The sequence below is a fragment of the Camarhynchus parvulus genome, chromosome 2 (genome assembly GCF_901933205.1).
Source record: "Camarhynchus parvulus chromosome 2, STF_HiC, whole genome shotgun sequence".
Classification (NCBI taxonomy): domain Eukaryota; kingdom Metazoa; phylum Chordata; class Aves; order Passeriformes; family Thraupidae; genus Camarhynchus; species Camarhynchus parvulus.
Window position 1 is genome coordinate 81,100,760 of NC_044572.1, and position 12,646 is coordinate 81,113,405.

A 12,646-nucleotide genomic window follows, 5' to 3' on the forward strand; every position below is an offset into this window, starting at 1 on the left:
ACTATTCTGTGATTCTGTGAACTACAGAATTGACTCTTTGGAGTTTTATTCTCCTAAGAGTAAGAAACAATCTTAGAGAAATCTGTCGTGGTGTCACCAAGTCCCTCGCAAGCAGCAGGATGAATGAAATGCATATCCTTATCCATTCACCTGTCCCATGAAAATCTGAATGCAAGAAGTTTTCTTCCATTATTTTGACACAGAGAACACCACAGATTTAACTTCAGGCAGCAGTAAATAAGAGATAGAAGCAGAATGTCTTTAGAGTGGATATTGCAAATTATTTTGTCATTGCCAAGGAGGTGCAGTAGAACTCAAATACCTAGAATTAGTACTGAGAAATTTTCAGTTCCCAATCTGAGGTACCTCTCCCATGCCTGGGCCCAGTTTGCTGCACTTCACCTATTGGCTCCACAAAGTTTCAACTACAGAAAGAAATCAGTGTCCTAGCCAGACACACTCAGTTATGGAAACCTGTGGCTACATAATTTGAAATATCTCTTTTTTCTCTTTCTCTCAGGGGAAAACATAGTTCAATTGTATAAGAAATCTGTACTCCATAGATATAGTAGGATATTTCTCCCTACAGTACTGCAGAAGGTTTTGCCTACAGGATTTTTTTAAAAGCATAATTATACATCAGAAGTAGCAAAACTAAGTGATAGGTTCTTAAAAATGCCTGTATCATACGTGAATTTCATGAAAAATATAATTACTAGAAAATGTTGAGGTTTTCACTGCATTTTCTTCTACTATGTTTCCCATTTTAGTTTTCATTTTAAATTAATTACATATATTACCTAAAATTATAAGTAATTACCTTAACAGCCACCTTTAAATAAATTCATTTACATAACTGGTTTTATGTGCATGTGTGCACAGAAGGTGCATAAAACAAGACAATCCTCAAAATGATTTTCACCTTGCTTTTCCAAAAGAAAAAAATGTGCTAATTATGATGATTCATATGAAATACCATAAATACAGTTTAAATACCATCAGATCCTGTAGTAATACAGATTCATCCTGGTCATGTGCTGTGTTTTCACCTAACTCTCTTGTCAGCAGGTGGCATCACCCAACCACAAATGAACAAAACGAAAAAAGACAAAGCAGCGCTTGATTACTACACTCTTCCTCATGCCTCAGAAAGGAAGAAAATCAGATCCCACAAAGATCACACCATAGCACAGAAACCTTCTATACAAGAAAAGCTGAGGAGTAAGCTGCCAACATTATAGCCCAGGCATTACCAACAAGTTTGTTAGAACAAGATTCAGCTTGGGAAGCTGTTAATGTTTGAGGAGCCCAAAAATTTGCAACAGCAGGCGGAATGGAGAGGGCAACAGAAGGAATAGCAACCAAATGTGGTTGACATGGTCAGATGTGGCCTTAACAGTGCTATGACCTCTGCCTAGGTCAGGCAGAGCAGCCTGGATTCCTGTAAGACATTGTCAGCTTTCTATTCCAGCTAGTATGGAATAGAGGGTGCAAAAAGCAGCCACACACATTTTTGGTGCATATATGTGAACTTGGAGAAAGGTTTTTTCCACTGGTGAATGAACCAGTAGATTACATGGAGACATAAAATATGGAGCAACTGCACCTCTCACAGACAGCATGTGGAAACAAGAGAACCCACACAGCCAGAAGAGCCGATGATGCGGGAGATGCACACCCAAGACCTCCTGACACAGGGTACTGCATGTGTATGCAACAGTGTGAATGCATCCTTGTGGCAATGGGAGAGAACACAATTAGACAATTCCTTGGAATTAAGATTCAGAAAACTGTTTAAATATTTATGGCATTTAATAACATTTTCCAGGTGCCTAGTATTATATGTGTTGCATTGTTGATATTGATTCTATATATATATATAATTCAATTAACTGACTAAGTTAAGTTAATTATGTCAACAATAGACCAATAAATTCCTTTGATCATTATTTGATCTAAACTGCACAAGTTGAAGAGTTTCACCCTGTGAACACGTCTTCTCTCTGTCATCAACCATAAGATCTTTGTGCACAGACTGCCAAGTGATGTTGCTCAAAGAGAGAAAAATCAGTCATGCCTACCTGCAGATGAACAACCATAAACCAGGAACACACTTGCTCTCAGATGAGCATGCTGCTCACACTGCTCTTATTTTGCTGCTCTATACAGTCTTCAAAGATGCAACGCCACTTCCACTTACATGATACAAGTTCAACTGGAATAAATACGGGGAAAAAAGGTAATTCATGAGCTATCGAGCTTTCTGAAGAATCCCTGTAACTTTAATAGTACTACCACACTAGCAGGCTTTAACAGGTTTTCGTGCTGGTAGACACACTTCAAAATATAATGTTTAAGCTGGTAACACAACCTGAGATTTGCTGGATCACACCAGGGCTTAACAGGAAACTAAGGATGAAATTCCAAACTACAGCTCTCCTGATCCTATACTTGGAAAAGTCAGGGAGCTAACAGTCCACGGAAGATTAGCAGTGAGTCCAGCAGCTCCCTAAGGCAACAGAGTGTAGAAGAATCCATGCAGGAACGCCGCTGAACCAACCACACGTGCTGCCCCAGCAGCGCCGCAGCTGCACGGCAAGGCCAGACCGCGCACGTCACCGAGCTGCTCTGTCACATATGAACTGCGCGGCCACGACCCGGGAAAAAAAAGCAAGAAACTTCAGTGCGCACACTGCTAACTATGTCATCAGTAGATGGATAAACTCCTTAGATCCTCACTCAACCTGAACTGCACACACGGAGGAGCTTCACCCTTCTGAAACTTAACGTCTTCTTTCTGTCAGCAACCAGAAGAGCTTCACGCACCCCTCTGTGGCTTTAATCCAGGTTGTGGCACCGTGCCTTGAGCCACGAAGCCATTCCCAAGCCACTTTTTCAACAGCTTGCGACTTGCCCAGAAGCATTCTAGGGCCAAGACAAACATAAAAGCGAAATACAAACCCTCCGCCCCGCCCACCCGCTCCGCCCGGCCCCGGTGCCCCCCGAGCAGGGAACGGCGGTACTTGCGCTGGAGGACGCGGTGACACGGACACGAATCCCTCTCCCAAGCAAAGCGCCGGTGCCAGCCCCCGTTCCGCGGCTGCCCGGGCAGCGCCGCGCCGGGCCGGAGGCGGTGGCAGCGCGGGGAGGAGGCAGGGCCGGGGCGGGCGGCGGCGCCGGAAGGTCCCGGCAGGCGCCGCGCTGCCCGTGATGGCTGCCGAGGTGAGGCGGCTGCGGTGCCCCGGCACGGCCGGGTGGCCCCTGGGGCGGAGCGGCGCGGCCCCGGCCCGCGGCAGCAGTAGGTGCTAGGGCCGAGGGGGATGGAGGGGTCGCGCTGGTGCCGCCCCGGCCGCGGGGGTGGCGGGCAAAGTCTCCTGTTCGTCTGCCGGAGAGTCCTTGCCGGAACACGGGGCAGCCTGTCACGCGGGGATTGCCTCTCCCAGCATTTCTGCTCTCTGTGCTCGTGGTCGCGGGAGAGGGATCGTACCCATCTTTTCAGCCACCGAAATGATTTGGGTTGGTTTTTTTCTGCATTGTAGTGACCCTGGTGGATTTTCAGACTACATATTTATTTTTCTTCACCTAGGTATCAGTTCAGAACTCACTTGATTCAATATGGCTTTGATTAGCCGAAAAAGCTTCCAGCTGTATTCATCCAGCACACCAGCGAGCAGGTCTGCTTTGATGACCCTAAGCAAAAGGTTGAACTTAGTCAGTGGGCAGCAGAAACCCCAAAACTGTAGCTCCGTGGCCATGAGGATGCTGTGTGTCAAAGATAAATTTCAGTATACGTTTTGTAGGAAAAAACATGTACAACTGCAGATGCAGTCACTTTCTGTTAATGAAGCTGTGCATCTTTGTGGAGATATGAGCAGCTGTACTAAATCAAATAATGTGTGGATGGATGAACAATTATTTTTCAAGAAGTTGAACAACCTTTTTACATCAAAAGAGATTTTCTATTTTCTTAGCTCCCTAGAAGTCATGTCTGATACAATGGCCTCGGGAGCCCTGCAGAAGATTTCTGAACTTGAGGTGGATGACAATGGTCTTAAAAACCCTGAACTGTTAGAGAATGAAGTTTTCAGGGCATTATGCTTCCAGTTTGAATTAGAATCCTCCAAACTGTCCAACACGGGGCTGCTGAATGCCTTGCAGGCTTTGATAAAGCTGCGTATCGATCCAGAGAGCACACTGATGATGAGCCTGCTTTCGGAGAGCGAGGAGCGGCTTGGCAGGGGACAGCTGACTGCTGAACATCTCTGTGCTCTCGGAGAGAGCTTGCTCGAGTTAGAAGGCCCAAGTTGTGCCACGCTGGAACAAATTGTGAACCACATGCAAGAAAGAGACATTAAGAGTTGGAGTCCCAGGGAAATAGTGATGGTTTATAAGATACTGCAAGTGACTGTGAGGGAAGGGAAACAATGGCAAAGCTTGCTTAACAGACTGAATGGTGTCACTTTACGTGCAGCTTCCCAGCTGAGTCCAAACTTTGTTAGTGTAATACTGAATTCACTGGTGGTTCTTTGTCAGACTCGGGCAGTTCTCTTAGTCACTGCACTGTGTAAACATTCAGTGCAGCATGTTCCCTGTTTCACAGATCATGAACTGGTAAATGTACTGGAAGCTTTCCTATACTTTGGTCAAAAAGTGCAAATTTTTACAGAGGCACTGGAAAGATATGTCCCCAAGTCCATCCACACTATGCATCCTCAAACGGTCAGCAAGGTCATGCAGTATTGCTGCAAAAAGATGATCCTTTCAAAGCCCATCTTTGATGCAGTGGCAGAAGGTTTCATTTCCAGTGCTGACAGACTTACTACTGACCAGATTGCTGCATATATTATCCCATTTGGGACCCTTAACTACCTCCCTCCAAGTGCTTCTTCCTTGTTTAGGAAGCTTGAAACTGTGCTGCATACCCGCCTGAGGCACTTTCAGCCTCACACCTTGCTGAACCTGCTACACTCGTGTGTCCTTATTCAACGGTATCCAATAAATTTCCTACCAAAAATATTTAGTCCCTATTTTCTGCAAAAGCTTCAAGGTAAGGAGCAGAATTTCTCCTGGGATGTTCCACGTTTCTTTCTATTATGTAGTTTGTCTCTTGTGAAGCACCTATTTTTTATCAATTTAATTTGTCAGATCAGCAGTGATCTAATTGAAGTGACTGGAAAATAGTGATGAGGAGGCCAAAGGCTGATGCTTCCTTGTCACAGTTGCCATTGTCTTTCATGTATGTCATTTAGTTGAGTTTGAAAATTGCACTGTACAGTTTTAAAGCACAGACTTGAATTTCCTTTAAAAATTATTTAAGTTAATCCTTCTGGTTTTCTAAAAAACAGTGACCTGGTGTTGCCCATGTTTGTCTTTGTCTTATACATGATGCTAGACCGTCCCCCATGTGGTAGCCTGTTCTTGGCTGTAATCATTGCATATTTCAATGCTTTTGGACACAAAATTATGAGTAATACATGATTTTGAGTTATTCTCTATTTGATACTGAAGCATTTTTAGGGTCATTGTAGAGAGAGGTAAGCTATGCCAGAAAGATGACTGACTCAATAAGATTTCAGCTGAGATTGCTCTACAAATAAAACTAAGCTAAAGTTTTCAAAGTGATTAGAAGTTTTGGTCACTTAATTTTTCAACAGCATGAAACACCTGAAGGAGTTGATTTTTTCCAAGCAGATACATATCCAGAAATTATTTGGTATTATCCACAACTTGCAGATTAAAAAAAAAAAAAAGAAACTATGAGATCCTGGGATTATAACTTGGGGAAAAGTGGTTGTAAGAAGGAGATATTTATCTAATACCTCAACGCAAATTTATTCTTCTGTGTAGAATGTCATGCATCTTTTGGATGTACTTTTTTTTTGTGAAAAATATGACAGTTTTAACTAAGATCTTTCTAGTTTTATATTTTTGTATTGATATTTCTGTAAATAATTTTCTCATTTTTCTACCTGTTTAATTTCATACTGACCTTTCTGTTAGTTTAAACAAATGTTGAGAATTTTAATGATTAAGTAGCTTTTCTGCACATCATACTGAGTAGCTTTTCCTAACTTCTGCATTATGGTTTCTGTAAGGATACTTTATGGAAGGTACACCTGAAAACCTGAATGTTGTTGTTTCAGCTCACCCACCTGGTTTGAACAGAGTTGCTATGTCCCAGCTAACCCAGCTTTTTCTGACTGTCACCCTGGAGTGCCCATTTTATGAGGTAAATACATGTGAAACCAGAAGTGATGTTAGCAAGAGGTGATAAGGTCATTAGGGCTGTGCTTATACTTAATTACGTGTATTTCCCATGAAAAGCATTGGAATTAGACAAACCAATTTTCCTTGATGAATATATGGAGCATTTCTACCTGAATGAATGACTTGATATATTTGTAGGAATGGAAAACAGCTGTGCATTTCTCATGAACATGATAGCATTGAAGCTTCCTGAGGATGTTCTGGTGGTTGTTTGGGTGATTTTAAGTTTCGAGCAAATCATACCTCAGACTGTAGGTCTCTCAATAAACTTGGCTTTGAAATGCACAGAATACATTTTGATATGTTAATAAGAGGTAATTACAAAAATGTTATCTCCCTTTTTTATTTGGTTTTCTGTCCCTATCTAGGGTCCAAAACTCCTTTCCAAGTACCAGGTAAAGGCCTTTCCGACACCTCAGAGTTCTCTGGATGTTCACCTCTTTAAAAGGGTGAAGACAGGATTACTTTATTTACTGAAAAAAAGAATATATTTTGCATCAGAGGTATCAACACCCTATTTCTATGTAGTTGGTAAGTATCATTTCTTTAGATTAGTTATTAAGTATGTATGTGTATGGTGCCAAAACTATAATTTCCTTTGTGGGGCAGTCTAAATTCTGCAAATACAGAAAAAGTAAACTGGGATACCAGTTTCTGTAAAAGGTCTGCATTTTGGGAACTTTAAATAAGTAATTTTTAGAGTCAGAGAAAGGAAAATGGACAGAAAAGCACTGCAGATTGGTATTCAGGCAGCCAGTCTGCACTGAGAACAGCTGCTAACAGCTGCCTGTATTCTGTGTTCTTATTATCAGCTCCTTATCCATTAAGCAATTTGTATAATGTAAAGCAAAATGAGGCAATGCCTGATCTCCCTGCTTTAGTGGTGAGTAGAGAAAGAAAGGTGGTCAGCTGTGTGCCCTGCTCAGCTGGGCTCCTCTCCCCTCAGCAAGAGCTGCTGACAGCACAGTCAGTGGGGGTTTGTGCCTGGTGAGACAAGAGTGAGCAAAACTGAATGTTGTGTGCAGGTGGAAACAGAAGGCAGTGATGAGGAAAGGCACGTGCCCAGGAGGGGTGGATGATAAGAAGATGTTGAGGGAAGGGAGTCTTGGACACCATGGATGTCAGAGGGATTTTAAAAAAATAGAAAAGGGGATGATTCCAGAGTTACTCTGCGTGTCAGCTTTCACAAGGACGTTGAAGCTAGTAGAGGGAGAGAGTGTGTCTCCTCCAAAGCCCTCAGAATTCCAGGGACCCCCATCTAGCCCAGCAAAGCACCATTTAACTGTGCTACAGTTTTGAGTGGACTTGGAATACTACTTTGTTTGTTAGCATCATGAAAGGCTGAACTGTTACTAATTATCACTCATTTGTGTTAAGTCTGTACAACTTTTGCCAGCCTCTGTGATTCAAAAAAAAATTGTGATAGTATTACAGTTGTTTAATAAAACAGCTGTGAGAAGATAAGAATTACAGTAGAAAGTTGTAAGAAATGATGTTTAATGTCACTTCTCTTTTTTTCATCTACACAAGATGTTGAGATTAAATTAGATGAAGAAGGTTTTGTATTGCCTGCGGCCCAACTTGAAGAGGTACACAGACGGTAAGAGAATAAAAGAAGCCACTGGTAAAATGTTGATTTACACTAGGAAAGAGCTTCCAGAGGGAAAACCTGGCTAAATTTAAGCTATTTGCAGTTTTGCCATTGACTCAGCAAAGTTCAGGTCTCACACTGAACCCACTGGCAGAAGGACAAGATTAACAATCTGCTTTTTGCTCATTGTTTTGCCACCTGACTATGCAGTGTCAGACAGTTGGTTTCTTTGCACAATGACAGTCAGAATCAAGTGATCCGTATTTGGAGTATAGTAATCTATTTTGAGACTCTGTAATTAATTTTCAAATTAAAACTAAATTCTAACTGAGTGTATTTGCACCGATTTAACAGAGTTTGAGTTCACAAATTTACTTCTGCAAGGAATCCTGAATAAAAGGATATTTACTACAGATGCTGGTTTTTTTTTTCATTCAGGAATACATAGGTGTTTAAAAGTATATTAAACAAGGGTTACTTTGGGAAGCCTTGGATACAAAGTTAAGCAACCTGCCTGTGTGATAATTGTAACTGCAGTGTGAACAAAGCAAGAGTCTTTGAAGAGGTTAGGCTTTCTCCAGTGTAACCTTCTGTTGTGGTTTAAGCTGAAACCAGGACACCTTCACATTCACAAGACTCGGAGACTACTACAGATTCTTTCCAAGAGCCCATGCTTAAATGCTTAAGAATGAGCTTCAATGTTTTTTTTTTAAGTAGTAGCTTTCGTAAAGTAAATAAAGTCACAGTATACTTAACATACTGAAAATTTAAGCTACTTTTTAACAGTAGATATAAAAACCTTGGATTAAGTTGATGGGATTTTTATCACCCAGAAGTAAAACTATTGTTATAATAAATCCTGCCAACCATATGTACAGATTTAACTTCAAACAGACGTAGCTTAAACTCAGTTTGAACTCTAATGGATTTAACAGGTAAATTAGTAAGTTAAATACATTTAGATGATCGAATGTTTTCTAGCAGAGGCAAGTTTTTTTACATTTTTCTTTCTAGAAGAATTCAAAACAGTTTACTAATCATAGCATAAAAAAAACCTCTCTTTAACTTGCATGGTAATTTTTGTTCAGAGCAAATAAAAAAGATTTTCAGATCAGTTTCACTAAGTTTTGGGGTTTCACCTCCCACCCTTAAATTGAGTGATTTGAATAATCCTGAACTAGATAACTCACATCCTACATCTGATTCAACGAGGTGTAAGAGGGAGGTATTGTCTCATGCTTCTTAGGAACTGCAGTAGTTGTGGTGATTAAAATAACTGATTGTTGTGGGTTTGTTGGGGTTTTTTTTTTTTGATATTACACTTATGCTTAATTTTAGAATTGCCCTGTGTGTTGATGGTCAAAATAGATTTTGTGCACATAGCCACAATCTGTTGGGAGAAGAAGCTATTAAACAGAGACACCTTCAGTTACTTGGTTATGAAGTTGTGCAGGTAAAGTCCAAAGACACTGATTTACTTTTGCTCTAAAAAAACAAGCAAAAAGGTTTTTCACAATACTTTAAACTGGAGTTTCAATTAATTCCTAAAGCAGATTAGTCTTGTTCTTTCTATATTACGTTCTCTCTGCCTAGTTTTTGCCTTTTTGAGGCTGTACAGGACTACCTTTTTCTTCTTTGGATCAATTAGTGTATTCTGTCTGTGTTTTTTGCCACGTAGTTGCTGTATGGAAGAGTACTTCTCTTCAGTGATTAAGATTCAAATCTTGAATTAAAGGAAAATGTTACATAAGAGTTCATTAGAATGGGAAGTTTTAATTAAATACTTTTTTAGAAGGTTTGGAGTTTAAAAAGAGGAGTTAAAAAAAAGAAGCTGATTTGTATTGTAAATAATATTTTCACAACAGATTATAACCTTTATTTTTACTGTTGAATTAATAGAAGTATATTTTTCTTGAAACATAATTTGAATGAAAACTGTTTGTTTCTTGAGATTTTTTTTCCACTTATCATCACTTATTACATAAGCCTAACTCCATAATATTTAGCTTAATATAAACTGTAATAAATATATCTCTATTTTTTTATAGTAATCACTCTTCAGGTCATTTATAGATGAATAGTACATTTAGGATTAAACCTTTAGTTTTAAAACAAAATAAGTATCTGATGTGTAGTTTTGCAACTGCTTTATGAACCTCTGTCTTACCCAGTTGTTTATTAAAAGGTATTTTCAGCAATCATTTCTGTTTTGTTTCCAGATTCCATTTTTTGAGATAGAAAGTCTACAAAATACCAGAAAAATAGCAGATTATCTACACAAAAAAATCTTTCCTTGTACATATGGACTCAGCAACTGACACTGGAGAATACTACTGGATAACAGGCTGGCCTTCTATACTACCAAGTGTAAATTCTGTGCATGGAAGAAGAACTATTTTTTTCTAAGTAACTCCACCTCAGAAAATGTGAGCTTCTGAGTGTGAAACCTTCCAATATTTGGAACAATTGACATGTAAAGAGTAATAAAGAGCATCGTATTTTCTTAAGATTTGTGTCAATATTTATTACAAGTTTACAGATATAAGTGCCAGACAGTCACTGCTTCTTTTCCCTTGTATTTTTAACTGGTTCTAATTCACAGCTGCCAATAGCCACATGTGACTGTTGAAGGATACTGGCCAGTCTGGATGTACAGAATATGCCTACAGAATTACCTACAAATCAGGACTTTTCTTGACAGTATAAGAAGAAATTGTGCAATTTACGTACCGCTGCTCATATGATTTCCCAAGTGTTTAATAAAACTAAAATTTGAAGTAGTTGCAGAAGCAGTATTGGCTTATTGGTTTTACTTAAGAGATGCAGAGCGCTGTTCAATAAATAGCAATGCCTTACAGAAAATGAGAAGATTTTTAATAAAAAGGATTTGCTTCATTTTGTAAAGTAACAGCTGCCACAGGATACGGACTTGTACACCTGTCTCTGCAGGGCCACCCAATGTTCCAGATACATTCTATTTGTCGTTTTGCCTTTGGTGGCAGTTTGTAGCTCAACTGTCTAAATGGGGTCATATATGCACTCCGGAGTTCCTCTGGGTTACAGAAACTCTATGCGCTGAAGCTCAGAAGAACCATGTCCCATGGCAGCCTTCTTTTATGTATGAACAGAAATTCTGGAACTGAGAGCCAGTACCCACTTCAGCCAGAACAAGTGCACTAACTTGGGTCAGTATATTGCTTTGCAGATGATGAAGGGAAAACAGCAGAGCTTTAGTTCTGATTACATCATGTATTCTCAATGAACTGCCATATAACACATTTTCTTGTTAGCTTGTGCTTCCTCTCTTGTGTGGAATTATGGAATTACTATTTATGAGTAGCAAAGCAGAATTCCCAGCATTATCTAGTTTTCACTGTTGTTTTGATACAAAAAAGGTGAAACTTTCACATCATTGACATTCTGTATATTTCACCAGACAGAGAATGTGGCCAGTTTTTCCTTCCAATAATTTGTGAGTTGCAGGTGTCTGTCAATTGCCCCAACAAACTCTGGAGATTACTGGATGCAAAATCCAGATCCAGAATATGCTTTACGTTGTATACATTGTCCATTCTGTCCATGTTAATTTGTTGCATGTATAAAACTCTTCCTCACAGTAGTACGTGACAGGTGAGGGAGCACCAAAAGGTGCTTTCCAATGTGTAACAGTAAGCTCAGAACATCAATAACCTAAGAATTTGTCATTCTAGCAAGGAAGAAGTTGAAGGAGAGCTGAAAAGGCTTTGCAAACGTTTATAAGGAACTTATCACTAATACAGAAGAAATTGTCAGGGTGTTGTTCTGACACTGAGCACTGAAGGAAGAAGTGAACCATTCAGAACTGAATGGGAAACAAGAAGTGGGAGGAACAACCTGTGAAAGACCTTCCAAAGTGAGTACAGATGAGAAGGGTGTGACATAAGCAAAGAAATTATTTAGGAAAACTCAGACTGGTGTTATGATGTTTGTGGTGGAAGTGCTGCTTATTTCTCACACAGACCAGAAGGTGGTGGTATTCTCAAACAAATTCGATTTCCAATAGTTTTTCAAACACAGATGGTCTGTAAATATAGTAAGGCTACTTCAAAAAAGCAATTTGTACTGACTGTCCCAAAGTAAAAATAACCTGCTAAGAATATGGCTATATTCCATCTCATTCTTCATGAGTATAACTTTGATACTGATTTTTGGAAAAGCATTGTGGTATTAGAAAACATTTCCTTCTCCCTTTGTTCTTACTATGATTCCTTTCATTTAATGCTGCTGAATTTGTTTAGTGAAGCGATTATTTTTGGAAAGGAATGTAGCTATTAATGTCCTTTTGTCCATAGCCTATTGAGTGTAGAAGACGTGCGGGTCATGAATAATGAAAGTAACAAACACCTCTCAGAATGGGCTGCTCTATGTGCTCTGCTTCTCACATCATGCCAAACAAGTGCTATTGATTGCCTAATTTACTACTTTTTCAGGTCTCAGATTTCGAAGGTTTTTGTTTCTAATTTTTTCTTTTTTTTTTTTTCCACTAGGTGTCTTACTGTATTTACCAATGACACAGATTTCCTGTGTCTAAATACCTGACAAAACCAGTGTCAGTCACAGCTGTGGACTGCCAATCCTTTTTCTGGTATGATCAAGCTGGCTGTTCCCTTCTGAACAATACTACTTCAGCTTTAAACAACAACAGGATCAGTGGCTCTTGAGAACTAAACTGATGGTTCTTTGCTGATGAACTGATGGTTCTCTGCTTCTGTGGAGGAGAAACTCCTCCTGAAAATACCTTAAAATTTT

At 39.7% G+C, this 12,646-nt stretch overlaps 2 protein-coding genes across 3 annotated transcripts in view; one reads left to right on the forward strand and one right to left on the reverse strand.

Annotated features, from left to right (window-relative positions):
• Positions 1-3,169, reverse strand: part of MTRR (5-methyltetrahydrofolate-homocysteine methyltransferase reductase) — a 28,957-nt gene extending 25,788 nt beyond the window's left edge. Inside the window, exons 1-2 of one of the 2 annotated variants that reach the window (XM_030971510.1) lie at positions 3,024-3,169; positions 2,082-2,215 (exon numbers count right to left, since the gene is read on the reverse strand). In XM_030971510.1, the coding sequence (XP_030827370.1) occupies positions 2,082-2,099 (18 nt within the window). In that variant the 5' untranslated portion in view covers positions 2,100-2,215; positions 3,024-3,169. Of the gene's footprint in view, positions 1-2,081; positions 2,216-3,023 lie in introns of those variants that run through there. The other variant, XM_030971509.1, reaches the window with a different exon arrangement.
• Position 3,170: 1 nt separating this feature from the next.
• FASTKD3 (FAST kinase domains 3) lies at positions 3,171-10,603 on the forward strand. Its single transcript, XM_030971511.1, has 7 exons — positions 3,171-3,222; positions 3,587-5,047; positions 6,144-6,229; positions 6,636-6,798; positions 7,798-7,867; positions 9,197-9,311; positions 10,078-10,603. Exons 2-7 carry the CDS (start codon positions 3,616-3,618, stop codon positions 10,174-10,176), a joined length of 1,965 nt encoding a protein of 654 aa, XP_030827371.1. The 5' UTR covers positions 3,171-3,222; positions 3,587-3,615; the 3' UTR covers positions 10,177-10,603.
• The last annotated feature ends 2,043 nt before the right edge of the window (positions 10,604-12,646 follow it).